At 43.3% G+C, this 16,287-nt stretch overlaps 1 protein-coding gene across 5 annotated transcripts in view; it reads left to right on the top strand.

Annotated features, from left to right (window-relative positions):
- Positions 1 to 14,822, top strand: part of FAM199X (family with sequence similarity 199, X-linked) — a 605,277-nt gene extending 590,455 nt beyond the window's left edge. For all 5 annotated transcript variants that reach the window (XM_044057577.1, XM_044057576.1, XM_044057575.1 and 2 more), the window contains one exon: positions 14,165 to 14,822. In XM_044057577.1, the coding sequence (XP_043913512.1) occupies positions 14,165 to 14,335 (171 nt within the window). In that variant the 3' untranslated portion in view covers positions 14,336 to 14,822. The remainder of the gene's footprint in view (positions 1 to 14,164) is intronic.
- The last annotated feature ends 1,465 nt before the right edge of the window (positions 14,823 to 16,287 follow it).

Below are 16,287 nucleotides of genomic sequence, written 5' to 3' on the forward strand. Positions count from 1 at the left end.
GAGTAATTAGCCTGAGTGGCAGTTTTCGTAGAAGACACTGTAATGCAATGGTCTTAGTTTTTAGTGTGAAGTAGCGGGTATCAGGGGCTGGGAAAGCGCCTCACTTAGTACTGGCGAAATGGTGACTAGCTTAGGAGAGCGTTGTCGGCAGCTTTGAACCTAGGCGGCCTGTCTCAGTCTTTATCTTTGTGTTTTTTCGGAATGTCGGTAGTCGGGTGGCTTACCAAAAACTTATCTGGATAATTGAACTGAGTACCAAAATATTTAGAAGCGAAAATATACCGACGACAAATAGTTTGTGGTTTAAATAAGGTACAAAACCGACAGCAAGGTACGTTGTGGTCAGGGCCTAGGCAAGAAATACAGTACGAATGAAAATCTTTGAGGTATTTTCTTACCACAAGAAATACAATTATTGACTTTTACTGACATCGGTTTAGAGCAAGAAAACGTTTCCCCAACGGGGTACTTAGCTTTAGTTGAAGACTTCGGTTTTGAAACACAAAAATGAAAATTTCAGGAGTCTGCCGACCAGCACTTGCGAACTGCTTCTGCTTCATGCACCGCATGGCAAGAAAGACTGATGTAATGGCGTCGGCTGCATGCTTTTTACCCCTAACTACCTGACGTCACAGAAGATGAGACGGCAACCGGCGCAGGACCCAAGATTTTGATAATCAGGCCGACTGAGGGCTACTGCAAGCAGATAACCCAAATGTGATGACTGCAACAGTGAATACACTCTAACATCTACATTTATGGTAAGAGTACACAACTGTACTTTTTTAACATTGAGTTGTAATCCATGACTTTGGTGCCACTTATTTGTCTGTATTAGACCCTCATGTAACATGTTTGTGTCATGGGTGAGTCTACAGTAGCCCTTTAGTCTCTCATATGAGATTTTAGCCATCTTAGTACAGGCAGTGATATCTGGTACATAATGAGAGAGAGATCCAGGCATATGCAGTTCAGTGATTTAATTACAAATGCTATGTACAATGGATATAAAAAATGTACACACCCCTGTTAAAATGCAAGTTTTGTGTGATGTAAAATTGAGACCACAATAAATCATTTCAAAACTTTTCCCACCTTTAATGTGACCTATAACCTGTACAATTCAATTGAAAAACAAACATCTGTTAGGAGAAAAATAATAAAAATAAAACGTGTACAATAAGCTGGTTTCATAAATGTGCACACACCCTTAAACTAATACTTTTTGTTGAAGCACCTTTTTATTTAATTACATCATTCAGTCTTCTTGGGTAGGAGTCTATCAGCATGGCACATCTTGACTTAGCAGTATTTGTCCACTCTTCCTTGCAAAAGTGCTTCATATCTGTCAGATTGCGACATCTCTTGTGCACAGCCCTCTTCAGGTCACCACACAGATTTTCTATTAGATTTAGGTCTGGGCTCTGGCTGGGCCATTCCAAAACTTTAATTTTCTTCTGGTGAAGCCATTCTTTTATTGATTTGGAAGTATACTTGGGGTCATTGTCGTGTTGAAAGGCGAAATTCCTCTTCATCTTCAGCTTTCTAGCAGATGCCTGAAGGTTTTGGGACAAAAGTGACTGGTGTTTGGAACTGTTCATAATTCCCTCCACCTTGACCAAAGCCCCAGTTCCAGCTGAAGAAAAATAATCCCAAAGCATGATACTGCTACCACCATGCTTCACTGTGGGGAGGATGTTGTCCTGGTGATGCGAAGTGTTGTTTTTGAGCCAAACGTACCTTTTGGAATTGTGGCCAAAAAGTTCAACTTTGGTCTCATCAGACCATAACACATTTTCCCCCAAGCTTTTCTGAGACTTGTATAGTTTTGCAAATTGTAGCTGGCCTGGATGTTTTTCTGTGTAAGCAAAGGCTTCCATCTTGCAGCCCTACCCCATAGTCCAGACATATGGTGAATATGGGAGATTGTTGTCACATGTAGTACACAACCAGTATTTGCCAGAAATTCCTGCAGCTCCTTTAGTGTTGCTGTAGGTCTCTTGGCACCCACCTTGACCAGATCAGTTTTGGAGGGACATATGTTCTTTCCAACGCCACTGTTGTCCCATATTTTCCACACTTTTTGATGACTATCTTTACTGTGTTCTATGGTATAGCCAATCCTGTGGAAATTTTTTTGTACCCTTCTCCTAACTGATACCTTTCAACAATGAGATCCCTTTGATGCTTTGTAAGCTCTCTGCGAACCATGGCTTTTGCTGTAGCAGGCAACTGAGTCAGTGTCAGGGAAATCTTACTAGGACAGCTGAACTTTATTTGAGGTTAGTCAGAGTCTCTCTAATTGATGGTAGGTGTGTACCCAAGAAGACTGAATGCTGTAATTAAAGCAAAAAGTGCTTCGACAAAGTATTAGTTTAAGGGTGTGCACGCTTATGCAACCAGCTTTTTGTATGTTATTTATTTTTTTATATTTTTTCCTTAACAGATTTGTTTGTTTTTCAGTTGAATTGTACAGGTTATAGGTCACATTGAAGGTTGGAAAAGTTTTGAAATGATTTATTGTGATCTCATTTATTTATATCACAAAAATCTGGCATTTTAATAGGGGTGTGTACACTTTTTATATCCACTGTTAAGTTATTGAGGTAAAGTATAGTTGTTAGGAGTTATTTGAGGTGACCAGAGGGGATGTGCTTGATGAGAGTGGTAAAGATTGAAGGAGGTTTTGAGTTGGGGTGTTTTTCACCATATGGTTTAATTCTTGAAGAATGTGGGAGGAAGTGAGATGGTTTTATAATGAAAATTTTTATTTTATTTTGCTTTGTTCTGGGGTGGTAAGTAAAAAAAATAGTATTTGAAGTAAAATGTAGGTGAGCTGCTACATAGGTGTGGAGCAGTTTCTGGTGAATTTTGGAGAGTGGTTTAAATGGAGGCTTACGGTAGGTGTGGAAATTTGGGGTGTAATTTGATAGTCTGTGAGGAGAGAAACTAGAGGTAGAGTAGTTAAGGTACTGAAGAGCATAGATGGGGATACAATGAAGTTATAAATTTGTTATGAGCTGGAGAGGCAATGAAGTTAGATCTGTAAAAACCAGAGAGATAAGGAAAGTTAAGAGGAGTTGTGTGTGTGTGTTGTAAGAAGTGAGATGATGCAGGTGAAGAATGCAAGAGAGTTATTTAAGAGTTAGATAGAGCTGAAAATCAAAGAAAAGAATATGCAGTGCCGAGAATGAATAGGAGCAAGGTTGTAAGGTAAAAAAAAGAGGAAGGAGTGGTTTAAAGTCAGGAGTTAAAAAAAAAAAAAAACAAAAAAAAACAAAGTTGTTTACCAACCCATCTGTCAGCTCATTTAAAGGAAGAGGTGAGTTTGTAGATCAGAAAGGACTGAACTGCAGTAGTGAAAAGGGAAGGAAGGATGGATATTTACTGGAGTGTCAGAGTGACTTCGTAGGATAGACAGTTTCAGAAAGTGCTGTGGGGAATGCTGTATTAACAGAGTAGACACTGAGTGAGGAAGAGAATAGTATTACTATTGTGATGGATGATCTGGGGTCGGTGAATGTGTGGAAAATGTATTGTACATACCCCTCAACCTGGAAACGTCAAAAATCTGGACAAAGGCTCATGAAAAGTAGGTGCAACTTGCCAAAAATCTGGACACTGATTAATATAAACTTTCCATACATAGTCATGTAACTAACCCCTACCCACTGCATTGGAATTGTGGGCTACCAACAAGAAGACTGAAGTCACTAAATAATAATAAATAATGGCAGCCATTTGTATTTCAGACTTCATATCCCTCAGGAAATACATAATAATGCAAAACCTGTTATTCTTTAGAGGAGCAATATTTAAAATCTGCCCATATTAGTTTGTGATCTGCCTGGCTTTGCTTTGCAATTCCCGGCTGCTCATCTGTGATTCTGAAGGAGATTGATGGCAAAAATCTAGTTCCCAGCAAGACAACACAAAACAAATCTTTCACATTTGCTCTCTGGTTCTTAAAGGGTCCCTGCACTGCTATGTTCTACGATCCGCCTTGGAAACAGAGTAAAAGCTAAATTACTGTGGTGGCCAGTTGCTAAGTTTGTTGTAACAGTGTGCATCTGCTGTTTGTCTGCCTGAGTAAAAGTATGATGTTATGTAGTCCAATCTCGCCTACATTCTTACCTGTGGGTTCGGAGCCGAATATCGGCTCCGACTCGGCCAAACTTTTCTAGCTCAAAGTCTTCTATTGGCTGGGCTAAGAAGGTATCCAATGCTGCATTGCTTCATATCCCTAGATCTCGTTTGCCGCTCATGTAGCTCGGACGTGGTCTCGCTCTTGGCTGTGGCTAAGTACCTTTTTCTTCTTCTTCTTGAGAGAATTTGTTACAAACAAAAGCTATTTTAATAGCTATTTCTATTTGGTGTTTTTTGGGGGATAATTTGTAGTGTGATTATTTTTGTGGTATCCCACTAGCTGTTCCAACGGGCTAGGCCCGTTTCATTTAGAGGACCTAGTCCGTCCCCTTTCTCGTCCCTGTGTTAGTTTTTCCTGTATAAAACCATTTGAATTAGAGGTTTTAGTGTCTGTCTTCCTTGTTCTGTCTGTGAGTTTGGGCTAAAACCATTTTAGTTATAGGTTTTAGCCCAAGTCGTCTTAGTGTGTGTTCCTTTTGAGGATTGTGTGTGCTGCTGTTTGTTAAAAAAAGTTGTTCCCGCGCTTAGTGGTGTTTTTGTGTTCCTGTAGTTGCTTTCCAGTCAGGCAGTGACTTGCTCGTTATTTTTTATTTTCAAGATGTCCAAAGATTCCAAGGAGCACAAACCTTCGGGTTTTAAAAAGTGCTCTGTGTGGTTACAAGATGTCCATCACCGATGGACATTCAATATGCGTTTATTGTTTGAGAGCAATCCACCTGCAGGAGTCCTGTAGCTTCTGCTATGCTTTTAGTCCCAGGGTGCTCCAAGAAAGAAAGAATAAGTTAATCCTGAAGGGACTCTTGAAACCCTCATTCGAAGAGGCCATGGATCCTGCTTCCAGTTCAAAATCTAAATCCACAAAATCTAAAAAGAGATCTCCGGCTCAGTTAGTCTCCTCGGAGCCACCAGAGAAAGTAATGAAACTAGCTTCGACCTCCTCGGCTCCACTGTCCTCGGGGCTGCAGGAAGAGTCAGTGTTGATGGAACCGGCGTCAGCTCCAATTATATTGGAACCTCTTCGGAGCCGATCACCCAGTACTAGACCAGTGTCACCTGAGAGGAGATCCAGATCTCCCTCCCTGTCTACCAAATCCTCCAGGACACTTTTAGATGTAGATGTTGATAGGGTGGTGCATAGGCTCCTTCAGTCACCGGTGTTGGCTAAATTGTTCTCCCCTCCATCCCAGTCAGCTCCGGAGCCCGTCCCGACACCTTCTTCGATTATTCCTCCTCCGAGCGCATCTGTCTTCAGAGCCAGAATGCTCCACTATATGTGATGTTCCTAGGTCAGTTCTGATGGCCCCTCCTGGCTCATCGGTGCCGACATCAGCTCCGACCCCGTCAGCACCATCCAAGGGGTTCGGGACTTGGGATTCTTCAGTCGGGCCCGAGGGGGACACCTCGGGACACCTTTCAATTCCTAGTTCCCGCTCGGTGCCTTGGCTCGTGGAACCCTGACTCCTGTCATGATCTCGGACGCTGGCAGGTCCGCTCACTCGGGGGGGGGGGGGGCAGCCTTTGAGGCCATGTGGAGTGCGCTGGCCAGGTCTTCAGCCACATCATGCGGGTCTGTCATTCTGTCCCCTACCACTCCGGTGAGAGCCTCTGATTGCCTCCTATTTGTAGACAGCGGAGCCCCAAGGCCTAGGGTTACCCCCACGATTGGTCCCCAAGTTTCTGAGGGCCCCTCAGAGCTCTTGCCTGAGGAGCCCACTAGAAAGAAAACGTGCAAGAGGAAGCACATAGATTCCCAGGATGAGTCTCTCACCTCAGATATTGACCTCAAGGAATCAGAGGGGTCCCCCAAGTCATCCTCTGACAATGTTTCTTTCTTTGACATCCTGGAGATATTGAAACAAAGAGGTGACTGGCCATCCAAAGCCCCCTTCGAGGAGGAGTCAGTCTTCCTGAAGGCCTTTGGTGCTCAGCCCTCCGCCTCCTGGGTGTCCCCACCCTTCGACGAGCTCCTGGATTTAATTTGTCAGAGGGTGTGGGAGAACCCTGATTCTGTGGAATCCGTACCCAGGGGACCCAATAAGTTTCTGTTTGCTCCCCTGGGTAAGGAGTTTTTGTCCAAAGGAGTCCGTGTGGATGCCATGGTGGTGGCGGCGGCCACTCGGAAGGAATTAACCGAGACTTCTTCCTCCGTCCATCCTCATAACAAGGAGTCTAGGACCATGGAACGGTACGGGAAGCATACCCTCTCATCAGCAACCTTTACCTTATGGTTTCTGAACTACCTGTCCCATTTTACTCTGCTCCAGAGAGATCTCCTCAAGGAGTTAGGAGATACTCTCGCGGGTAACGTTCCTGAGGCGGTGGCCCAGATGGTTAATGTCCAGGTGTCTACCCTCAATTCCATAGTTAACTCCTCCATGCGGCTCATTTCATATGCAGCCAAGGGAGTGAGTAAGGCAGCAAACTCAGGAGTCGCCCTTAGGAGGCAAGCCTGGATGCACCTTTGTCATTTCGCGGAGGCCTTCAAGTCTTCTTTCACTGACACCCCCCTTGATGGTGGTTCTTGGTTCGGAACCAAAGTGAAAGACACCCTCAACAGGTGCGAGCAAGAGGGAAAGACTCTGTCTACTGTAGGGGTCCATTTTTCCTTCCCTCTAGGCCTTACCCCGAGGCCCAGAGGGGGTGGGAAGATGTGGTTCAAAAAATCACAGAGGTTTTTTCCCGGTACACAAGGTGAGCCCCCCTCCAGAGGCAGAGGAGGGGGAGGTTATTCAGGGAGACGCTGACCTAGAAGCAGAGGGGGGGGGCCCGCAGTTCGGCAGACTGCGATTCCTTTCATGGCTCTCCCTACCATCGTTCCTGGTGGGATACCCGATTGTACTTTGCCGGAGCCAGTCGGAAGTCGAATATCGTTATACCCGAAAGCCTGGCAAAGCATCACCCAGGACCGATGGGTATTACGAATAATTTCCGGAGGTTATGTCATCCCCTTTTCGTCAGACCCCTTTCTCCAGTCAGAAAAATCCCAGACGTTCCACCCAGTCAAAGGGATTATGCAGCTTCAGAGGTTTCAAAGCTGCTAAGAAACTGAGTCATCCAGCATGTCCCCTTAGACCAGATCGGATTAGGGACTTACTCGAGATTCTTTTTGGTGCCAAAAAGAACAGGGGACCCGAGACCCATATTAGATCTCAGCCAACTGAACAACTAAGTACAAAAGTCCAAGTTCCATATGGTTACACTACAGTCAATTCTCCCATTGTTGGGAAAAAAAGTATGGATGTGCTCCATCGACCTCAAGGATGCTTACTACCATATCAAAATGGACAGGGCATCCAGGAGTCACCTACGCTTCCGGTTGGGAGCCAGTCATTTTCAGTTTCGAGCCCTGCCCTTTGGTCTCACCACAGCCCCCAGGGTGTTCACCAAGTGTATGGCAGTGGTGACAGCTCACTTGAGACGTCAAGGATTCCAAGTGTTTCCGTATCTGGACGAATGCCTCCTCACCGCTCCCACCAGGCATCTACTAAACCAAACCAGGGACGCTACCATCACTGTCTGTCAACAGTTGGACATAACACTGAACTGGGAAAAATCTGCCCCCACAGCGTGTCATTTTTATAAGTGCAGAACTAGACACCATTCAAATGCGAGCCTTTCTACCGCAGGAAATAATCAGTGTCTTACAGCAACAGGTGCACGCCCTGCTACCCCTGAGGAAAGCGAAGGCAAGATGGGTTCTCCAACTCCTGGGACTATGGCAGCAACAATTATGTTAGTCCCTCTAGTGAGATTGCACATGAGACTCCTTCAATGGTACCTCTTTGCTCAGTGGTCTCTCCAGAGACTTCCACTTTCCCACCCTAGTTTGCTCACAGACAGATGCAAACAGGATCTCCGTTGGTGGCTTTGCACCAACAATCTGGACAGGGGAAACCCTTTCGTTCCACCACCTCCAGTTGCCACAGTGACCACGGATGCCTCCCAGATGGGGGGGGGGGCATTATCTCGGCAGGACAGTCCAAGGCACGTGGCAAGATCACGAGATACATCTGCATATCAACATCCTAGAGATGAGAGCGGTGCTACTTGCGTTGCAGGCACTTCAGAGCTTTCTACCTCTCGGGACAATCACAATGCACTCGGACAATATGTCAGTGGTGTGGTATCTGAACAAGCAGGGAGGAACCAGATCACCATGCGAGTGTAGTAGTGGGCAGTAGCTTCCCAACGGTTTCTGGTGGCAACGCACATTCCGGGGAAGTCCAACGTGATAGCAGAGAGGCTAAGCAGAGCTATTCTGATGCCTTACGAGTGGTCCCTGAATCGTCTAGTTGCAGAACGAATCTTCAGCAGATGGGGTCAGCCTTCCTGCGACCTTTTTGCCAGCCCCCTCAATGCCAAATGTAGCAGCTACTTCACGCTGTTCCCCCGACAGGTGGAGTCACCCAGGGACTCTCTAGTCCATGATTGGCCCTCCGGTCTGCTTTATGCTTTCCCTCCGTTTCCCTTGCTATCAAAAGTGATTCAGAAAGCAAAATCCTTGGGAAGCAGAATGATTCTAATTGCTCCACACTGGCCTCATCAGGTCTGGTTCCCCTTTCTCCATCCCTACATTGTGGACACACCTTGGACTCTGGACTCGCAACCAGATTTACTGACACACATGGGACAGTTCCACCCCTCTCTGTGGACTCTCAGGTTGATAGGCTGGCTACTCCACTTCCGTCGTTAGTTAGGCTTCACCATTTTTCACCTGAGGTAGTTCATATTTTATCTTCCTGTCATAAGCCCTCTACTAGGAAGATTTATTCTAGCAAATGGAAGAGGTTTTCTATTTGGGCTCATACCCATGGAATTGACCCTTACACAGCTCCAATTGCTTCCGTCTTGGAGTTTTTGTCTATGCTTTTCCAGCAGGGCTCAGCGTCCGCTACCATTAAAGTTCAGTTGGCAGCAATTTCTAATTTTCATGTTGCTAATGAGCCTAGTCCGATTGCTCACAGACTCTCTAAGGCTTTCCTGAAGGGCACTCTGTTACTCCGTCCTCCTGTCTCAGAACCGATCATGCCCTGTGATCTGAATTTTGTTCTGCAAGCCCTTACTTCACCACCTTTTGAGCCTGCAGCTACCTGTGACTTAAAATTCTTGACCTGGAAAACTGCCTTTTTAATAGCCATCACATCAGCCAGACGCATTTCAGAAATCCAAGCTCTTTCTATCAAACCTCCATACTTGATCTTTCATAAGGACAGGGTTTCTCTTGGACCAAACCCTTCCTTTCTTCCTAAAGCGGCGTCCATATCTAATCTTAATCAGTCTATTGAGTTGCCAGTGTTTGTTTTTCCCATTTTTCAAACAAGGCAGAATTTAAATTTCATCAGTTGAATGTACACAGGCAGTTATGTTTCTATCTGCACAGAACCAAAGATCTCCGAAAATCTGATCAGCTGTTTGTCTCCTTTTCGGAAAACAGAATTGGGTCCCCTGTCTCCAAAATCACCCTATCCAGATGGATATCAGATTGCATCTCTCTCACTTATTCCTCGGGGGGAGGGGGGGTAAAGACCTATCGTTTCCAGTCAAGGCTCACTCTACTCGGGCTGTATCTACATCTACAGCCTATCAGGCCAGATGGTCTATGGAATGATATTTGTGTTGCAGCTACCTGGGCATCTCCTCACACCTTTGTTACTGATTACAAGCTGGACGTGGTATCTAGGGACAGGTCTTCCTTTGGTTCCACAGTACTCAGGAGTATCTTCCTCTGAGCCTCCCAAGATGTAGGTGCTGGGGATGCTGTCCCACGGGTAAGAATGTAGGCGAGATTGGACTACATAACATCAAGAAGTTAAATAGTCACCATAACGTTCGATGTATGTAGTCCATCTCGCCTCCCATTCTTACTTACCCTCCCACCTTCCTCCATCCTGGAGGATCTGGAGGTTGGGTCTGGTTTTAGAGCTCCCTTCACCTTCAGTTTATTCTTCTTTACTTGGATGTTGTTATGCATGGGGTATGAGTGTGGTGTTTGCAGCAAACTAGATCTGGGGATATGGGGCAGTGCAGCATGGGATACCTTCTTAGCTCAGCCAATAGAAGACTTTGAGCTAGAAAAGTTTGGCCGAGTCAGAGCCGATATTCAGCTCTGAACCCACAGGTAAGAATGTAAGGTGAGATGGACTACATACATCGAACGTTATGGTGAGGACATAACTTCTTGTTTTACTCTTTCTGTGTTTAGTAAACACAGTCCTGATCTGGTTACATAGTTACGGTAGAGATGTGGCTGCACGGCATACTTTTTCAAAGTTTCTGTAGCAAATTGGAAAACAAGAATGGCACAATCAGGCAATGACCAGGGAAGAAACATGGGAGAAAAAAAAACGTAACAAATTATCAGCAGTAATAATTATAAACATTATGAATTTATGTTTTAGAATAAATTAGATAGCATGTCAAACAAAGCAGTGTATAAAACTGCATTCTATGTATATCTTTCTTAATTAAAGGCATATTCCAGAGGAAAAGAGAAATGACCAAATTATAGAGGAGTCTTTGTGGGTTCTGTTCAGGTAGCTTTATTATATACAAACACATCAGGATTGAGGCTTAATAACTTTAACTTAGATAAACTTATAAACAAAACTAGCCTTTACACTCCTACATGCTCACTCTGTGGCTGCACTGCCAAAATGGCAGTGAAGCTAACACGTGCTTGCTGTTTATATGCACGTTCAGTCCTTGAAACACTTCTTAAAGATACAGCACACACGCTCTGTTCTACAGAAGGCAAGAAGCACACAGCAAAATCAAGAATGCATTAGCATAGTACAAAAAGGTGCAGTACTAACACTAACATAAAAGAGCATAGGAATCACCATGTAAGCAAAACGCAGACAGTTGGCATTGCAGTGTTGCCGAAACTATTATAATACAGTGCGAGTGTATTAAAAAGAAAAAAAAAAAGGCAGTAGATGCAGTCAGTATACAAATACAAAATACATAAAGGGAATCAGTGATGCAACTATGCCAACAATTGAAAACCTACACATTATGCATTGTACAGCTCTTCACGCAAAACACCTATATAATCAACACCAGCATATATTCATTTTTAAAGTTTTACAACATGAAAAATTACCGGAGCTCCAACTCACTAATCTCATACTTGAAAGCTGAAATAGAGAAGTCAAGATGAAATCAATGGAACTCACAAAAAACAAATTTGCTTTGCTCTGGTACTGTTATCGGTATCAGCATGGTTTCCCCAGGATCTCTATTTGAGTTCAGTAACCCTAACCTAAACTCTCTGCTCTGCTGTGGTGTATAGTCCAAGGTCCATAATGCTTGGACCAGGTTAGCCAGCTGTTCAGTGACCTCTGTCTTTTCCTCATCATCTTTTTCATTGCCCATTGCATGTTCTTGAAAAATGGGATAAACCTCAAATCAGACACTTTCACTCATTTCCCATTCTATGCTACAGTCACCCTGATTGAAGTGCAAGGGCTGCCACCTGTAGCTCTGTAGCTCGTTTGAGCTCACTTCAGTTTGGGAGACCCAAGACAACTGCAGGTAGTGCTGGAGTTAGTTGCAATTGGTGCACATCCCTCACTTACACTTTGTCATACAGAACGCTGCTTTTTTTTTTTTAAGTTAATGTGCAAGAATGTATGTTTTCCTTCCAGTAACGCAGTCACAAGTTTTGCACTTAAATTAAGCAGTAACGAATAGCTTGGGTCTCGGCAGTTGCTTAATTAATTTAAAGCAAAAGACAGCTGCCAGTGCCTGGCCTGCTCGAGATGTGAGTGTGTCATCCCCTCCACTGCTCCATTTGTTGAGTTAATTCTTAGTCCTTACTGCTGCAACCACGATCACGTTACCTTTGGGGAAAAGATAAACAGAGAGTACACACCCCCTCGAGCCCTAGCCAAATTCCGATAGGCTGTCAGTCTGCTTTGCAAAGCTGACGTCAACACGCACACTCTGCACGTGATGACAGCAGGAAATTCGTCCCCAAAAATTTTTTGAAAATACATCTGGGAAATTTGGGAAATAAAGGGGCCACTCGGGAATTCGTGGCACCCCAATATTTTGCCCTCAAAAACAGTATTTACTGAGGAATTCAGAACAGTTGAGAGGTATGGTACTGTTGTAGCTGTGTCTTTAAGCAGGTTTGTGTTGTCATTAAAAACTGGGAGGAGAGCACTGGGAGTAAATGTGTGGATGTGGGATATGGCAGGGGAACTGTGGTAGGAGGGGAATGAACCAAGAAACACCTCCCAGTTGGGAAAACAGTCTGGGCCTTCTCAAACACTGATTCTGCACATCCAGCCCAACAACTGTAAACAAATAGCTTGAGGCAGACTTTTGCTGTGGCTGTTAAAAAGTAGAAATTGAAAGTAAAGGTACAGCAGTGTGAATAAGGCAAAGTCTGCAGAGTGGGAATGGTACATCTGCACTTATGTGTCAATGGGTGCTCAAAGATGTTTAAACATGAAAGCAGTCCACACAGGGAGAGATTGCATCAGTAAAAATACAGGTAAGCAATGTATACCCTCTGTACACATAGTCCTGGCTGTGGCAATGTTTGCAGTACTCAAGCTGTCTGAAGTAGGATATAAAAACAACAGCTACCACAGTTACCTGAAGTATTGGCAGCAGTAAGGAGGCAGAGAGGGGTGAATTGCAGCTACCTCTAAAGGCTGGTGTGTAGCCTTTCCCACCACTGAAGGGTTGTCACACTTAAAAGTAGCTTCTTCTCTGTACTTGAATTCCTCCTGTTGTGTACTACGAGTGGATGGCACCTGTTACAGGAGTAACAAAAATAAAATTTTTATTATGCTGTCATTTGCGATGCATTTTCGAAACATTCAATCAAGTACACATAGCAAAAGACAGTGTTGATCTTAATGAATTTACCTTATGTTTTTTTTTCTGAAGGGGCTATACTTCATTGCAATCACCCATATGCTTAGGGGCTTTTCCTCTACACCCACAGTCTCTAAATATGCTGACTCAGGGTTGCACTGTCTTGGGGAAAGGAAAAGTTGATTTTTGTGAGAAAAGCAACTTTTATTCCGTGGTTGTCCAACATCTAAGTTGAGAAGTTTAGAGATCTTGGGCGTAGGAGCAAGTCCTCCACGTGAGAGATGCACATCCCCTCTGAAAATTACTGCCAAGTGTATTATTTGTCTGTTTTTGATACTGTCAAAGCACTGCTTGTTGATATCTAAATTGACAACTTTCTCTATTTGTATCAGATGTTAACAAAATGTACTATGATAAATCTTGGGGATCTTAATGCTAAAACGTCAGTAATGGAAGAAAATGACTATCCATTACACACAACCTTCTAAGATTGTAGAATAAGCTTTTCTTTATCTTAATAAAGTGATTCATTAACCTTCTTCAGTAATACTATATGAATAGGTAATTTTCATGTGTTTGTGGGAGTCAAGCATTTTAGGTAATTAATAGTGTGAATTTGCAGCATTCAAGCTTTTTTAAAAGCAGGCAACGTTGTAGGTTTGACAGGAGAACCAGTACCTCAGGTTTCAGTTTAAAGCTTGTGACCTTATTTAAATGTTTAACAGCTGGAGGTTGTCATCCAGTGAAGGGCATAAACAGAGGAATTTTAGGTTTTAATTTGACATTTTACATTGTTTAGCTTTCTCTGTTTACACACAGGACTTGTACCAAAGTGTGGTGTTTTCATATGATATTCTCAAACCACAACTAATCGTGAAGCTCACAGTTCTGTTTTGTTTGTTTGTTTCTGTATTTGTTAAACCTGGGTTGAGCATTGATCAGCGTGGACCTTCTTTAGACTCAGCCCAGGGGCTTTGCCTTTTAAATGACTTGCTCAGAGTTATGCAGTAGGCAAGTGGACACTGCTAGCAGCTCATAGCCTTAAGACCTTGAAAATTTATAATTTTTTCGTAACTAAACAACTCTTTAAACACTCTTTTGTGTATGGTATACTGATAATTAAGAAACGTATGCCTCATTACCAGAAGATTGCAAGGAAAAGTTAATGTTGCCTTTTGTTTACTCTTAGAAACGTTCAAAACAGCGGAAATTACAACAAAAAGCATTTCGGAAGAGACAGCTCAAGGAACAGAGACAAGCACGAAAAGAGAGACTAAGTGGCTTATTTCTTAATGAAGAAGTACTTTCAGTAAAAGTGACTGAGGAGGACAATGAAGGAGAAGTTGATGTGCTACTGTGACAAAACTTACCTGCTTAGAACTAAGCCTTAAAATGTGCATTTCAGGAAACTTGTTTACATTTTCAGTGATACTGTTCTAAAATGCAGTAGCACACTGGTAACTTAACACATAATTAACAATTTAAGTATTTTTAAACGATAGGAAGTTTGTTTCTTGATGAAATACACCTCGTCCATTACAGTGTGTCCTCTGTGGCATTTGCGTTGCATTGAACATTCAGTACTTTGTAATGTTTAGTAGATGAGGTAAAATTCATTATTGAATGAATAATTGTACAGTGCTGTCAGCCCAATAAGCAGCTTCCTTAAGTAAATTCTGCTCTGTTCTCATTTAAATTGTATTTAGAATATCATTTGGAAATTAATACAAGTTTAAATGCTTTGAGAATGATTAATTTGGCAGGTACTTATTACCTGCTTAACCTGCTCTTCCAAGAAGAGAATAGTTGAATTTTGAATTGTATTAAATTTCCTATCTGAAAAGACAGCTTTCTGTCTTAACAAACTATTTTTTCCATGCAGTTTCACATGATTGCCAGAGTAGTTCATACAGGTTTTCAGAAGTCATTTAAGTCATGTTTCAAAGGTTATGCAGATGATTTAAGCATTTTTTTTTAGTTTTCAAATTGTACACCTGGTAATCTGACTACTGTGAAATCTTACATAATGTTGTTATGCAACAGTACTTTAAATTTATTAGATGTATCTGATGTCCTTTTCATTCTTCTTCACGAATTGGTCTAGGATCCAGTCCTCGGACCCGACACTGCCGCATACACAAGACTTCAGATCCAAAGCTCAAGCTCTTCCCTCTACCACTAAAGCTCCTTACCATCCCCCACTACCCAGGTCTCGTTTGCTGCCATAGCCGCAAGATAGAAGAGCCATTGCTCTAGAGTAAGAGTACTTTTTGGAGAATTCTGTCTCTGTGATTTAGGTTCATAGGTAGGTACTAGGCTATCGGCCCAAGGGCCTACGTAAGCCTAGCCAACAAGATTCCATGGCTTACGCCACCCAAGAAAGTTATTTTCCTGTGCTCCTGTCAAGCAGAGACACAGAAGTGATCCCCGGGGTGTATTTCCTATTTCCCATCCACTCATCAAGATTTTTCTTGAAGAGTGCTAATGAAGAACTTTGCTTGACATAGATGGGTAGCTTGTTCCAGAGTATAGGAAGTCTCTGGGACAGGAATCTATCCCTCCAGCGTGTCCTATTTATTGTGGTGACAAAGTTTAGGTCCCTAGAGCGTGTAGCTTGGAGGGATTGGGATTTCTTTAGGTGTAGCATGTCAAACAGCTCTGGGTTTGACATAGCTTTATATGTTAGGCAGAGATCACCTCGGAGTAGGCAATATGCTACGGAGTAAAGCTGGAGTTTTTTGAGGCAGTCAGTGTAGGGCATTTGTTTGAGGCCAGTAATCCTCTTTGTGAGGTACTTCTGTGGACTTTCCAGCTGCTGCAGATGTCTTGTGAGATACATTCCAAAAGGGGCCTTGTACTCTATAATGGGTCTGAGTGTTGAGTAGAGGGGAACAATGACCTCTTTTTTCCTGGATGAGAACTCTTTTATGATGAGGTGTGCCATGTAGAAGGACTTCCTGATTACTGTGGCGATGTGACTATCAAAGGAGAGACTACTGTCCACCTGGGTCCCAAGGTCTTTTATCACGCATTCGGTGTTGAGTAAATTGCTGCCTATGTGGTAGCTCATGGGTACAGAGTTTTTTACCAAAGGGGATGACACTGCACCTTTTGGCATTGAGGCCATGGCTCTGACACCAGGCGTCTGTCTCAGTGAGGCCCTTCTGTAGGATGTCCACATCATTTGGGGACTTGACTATGGCTCCTAGTTTGTAGTCATCTGCGAACTTCGTTAGCCAGAGGCCTTCTGTGTTAGCCTGTACTTTAGAGAAGTAGATACCAAACAGGAGAGGTCCCAGGATGGAACCCTGT

The sequence above is a fragment of the Protopterus annectens genome, chromosome 15.part0, assembly GCF_019279795.1.
Source record: "Protopterus annectens isolate FY-2018-M chromosome 15.part0, PAN1.0, whole genome shotgun sequence".
In the NCBI taxonomy this organism is placed as follows: domain Eukaryota; kingdom Metazoa; phylum Chordata; order Ceratodontiformes; family Protopteridae; genus Protopterus; species Protopterus annectens.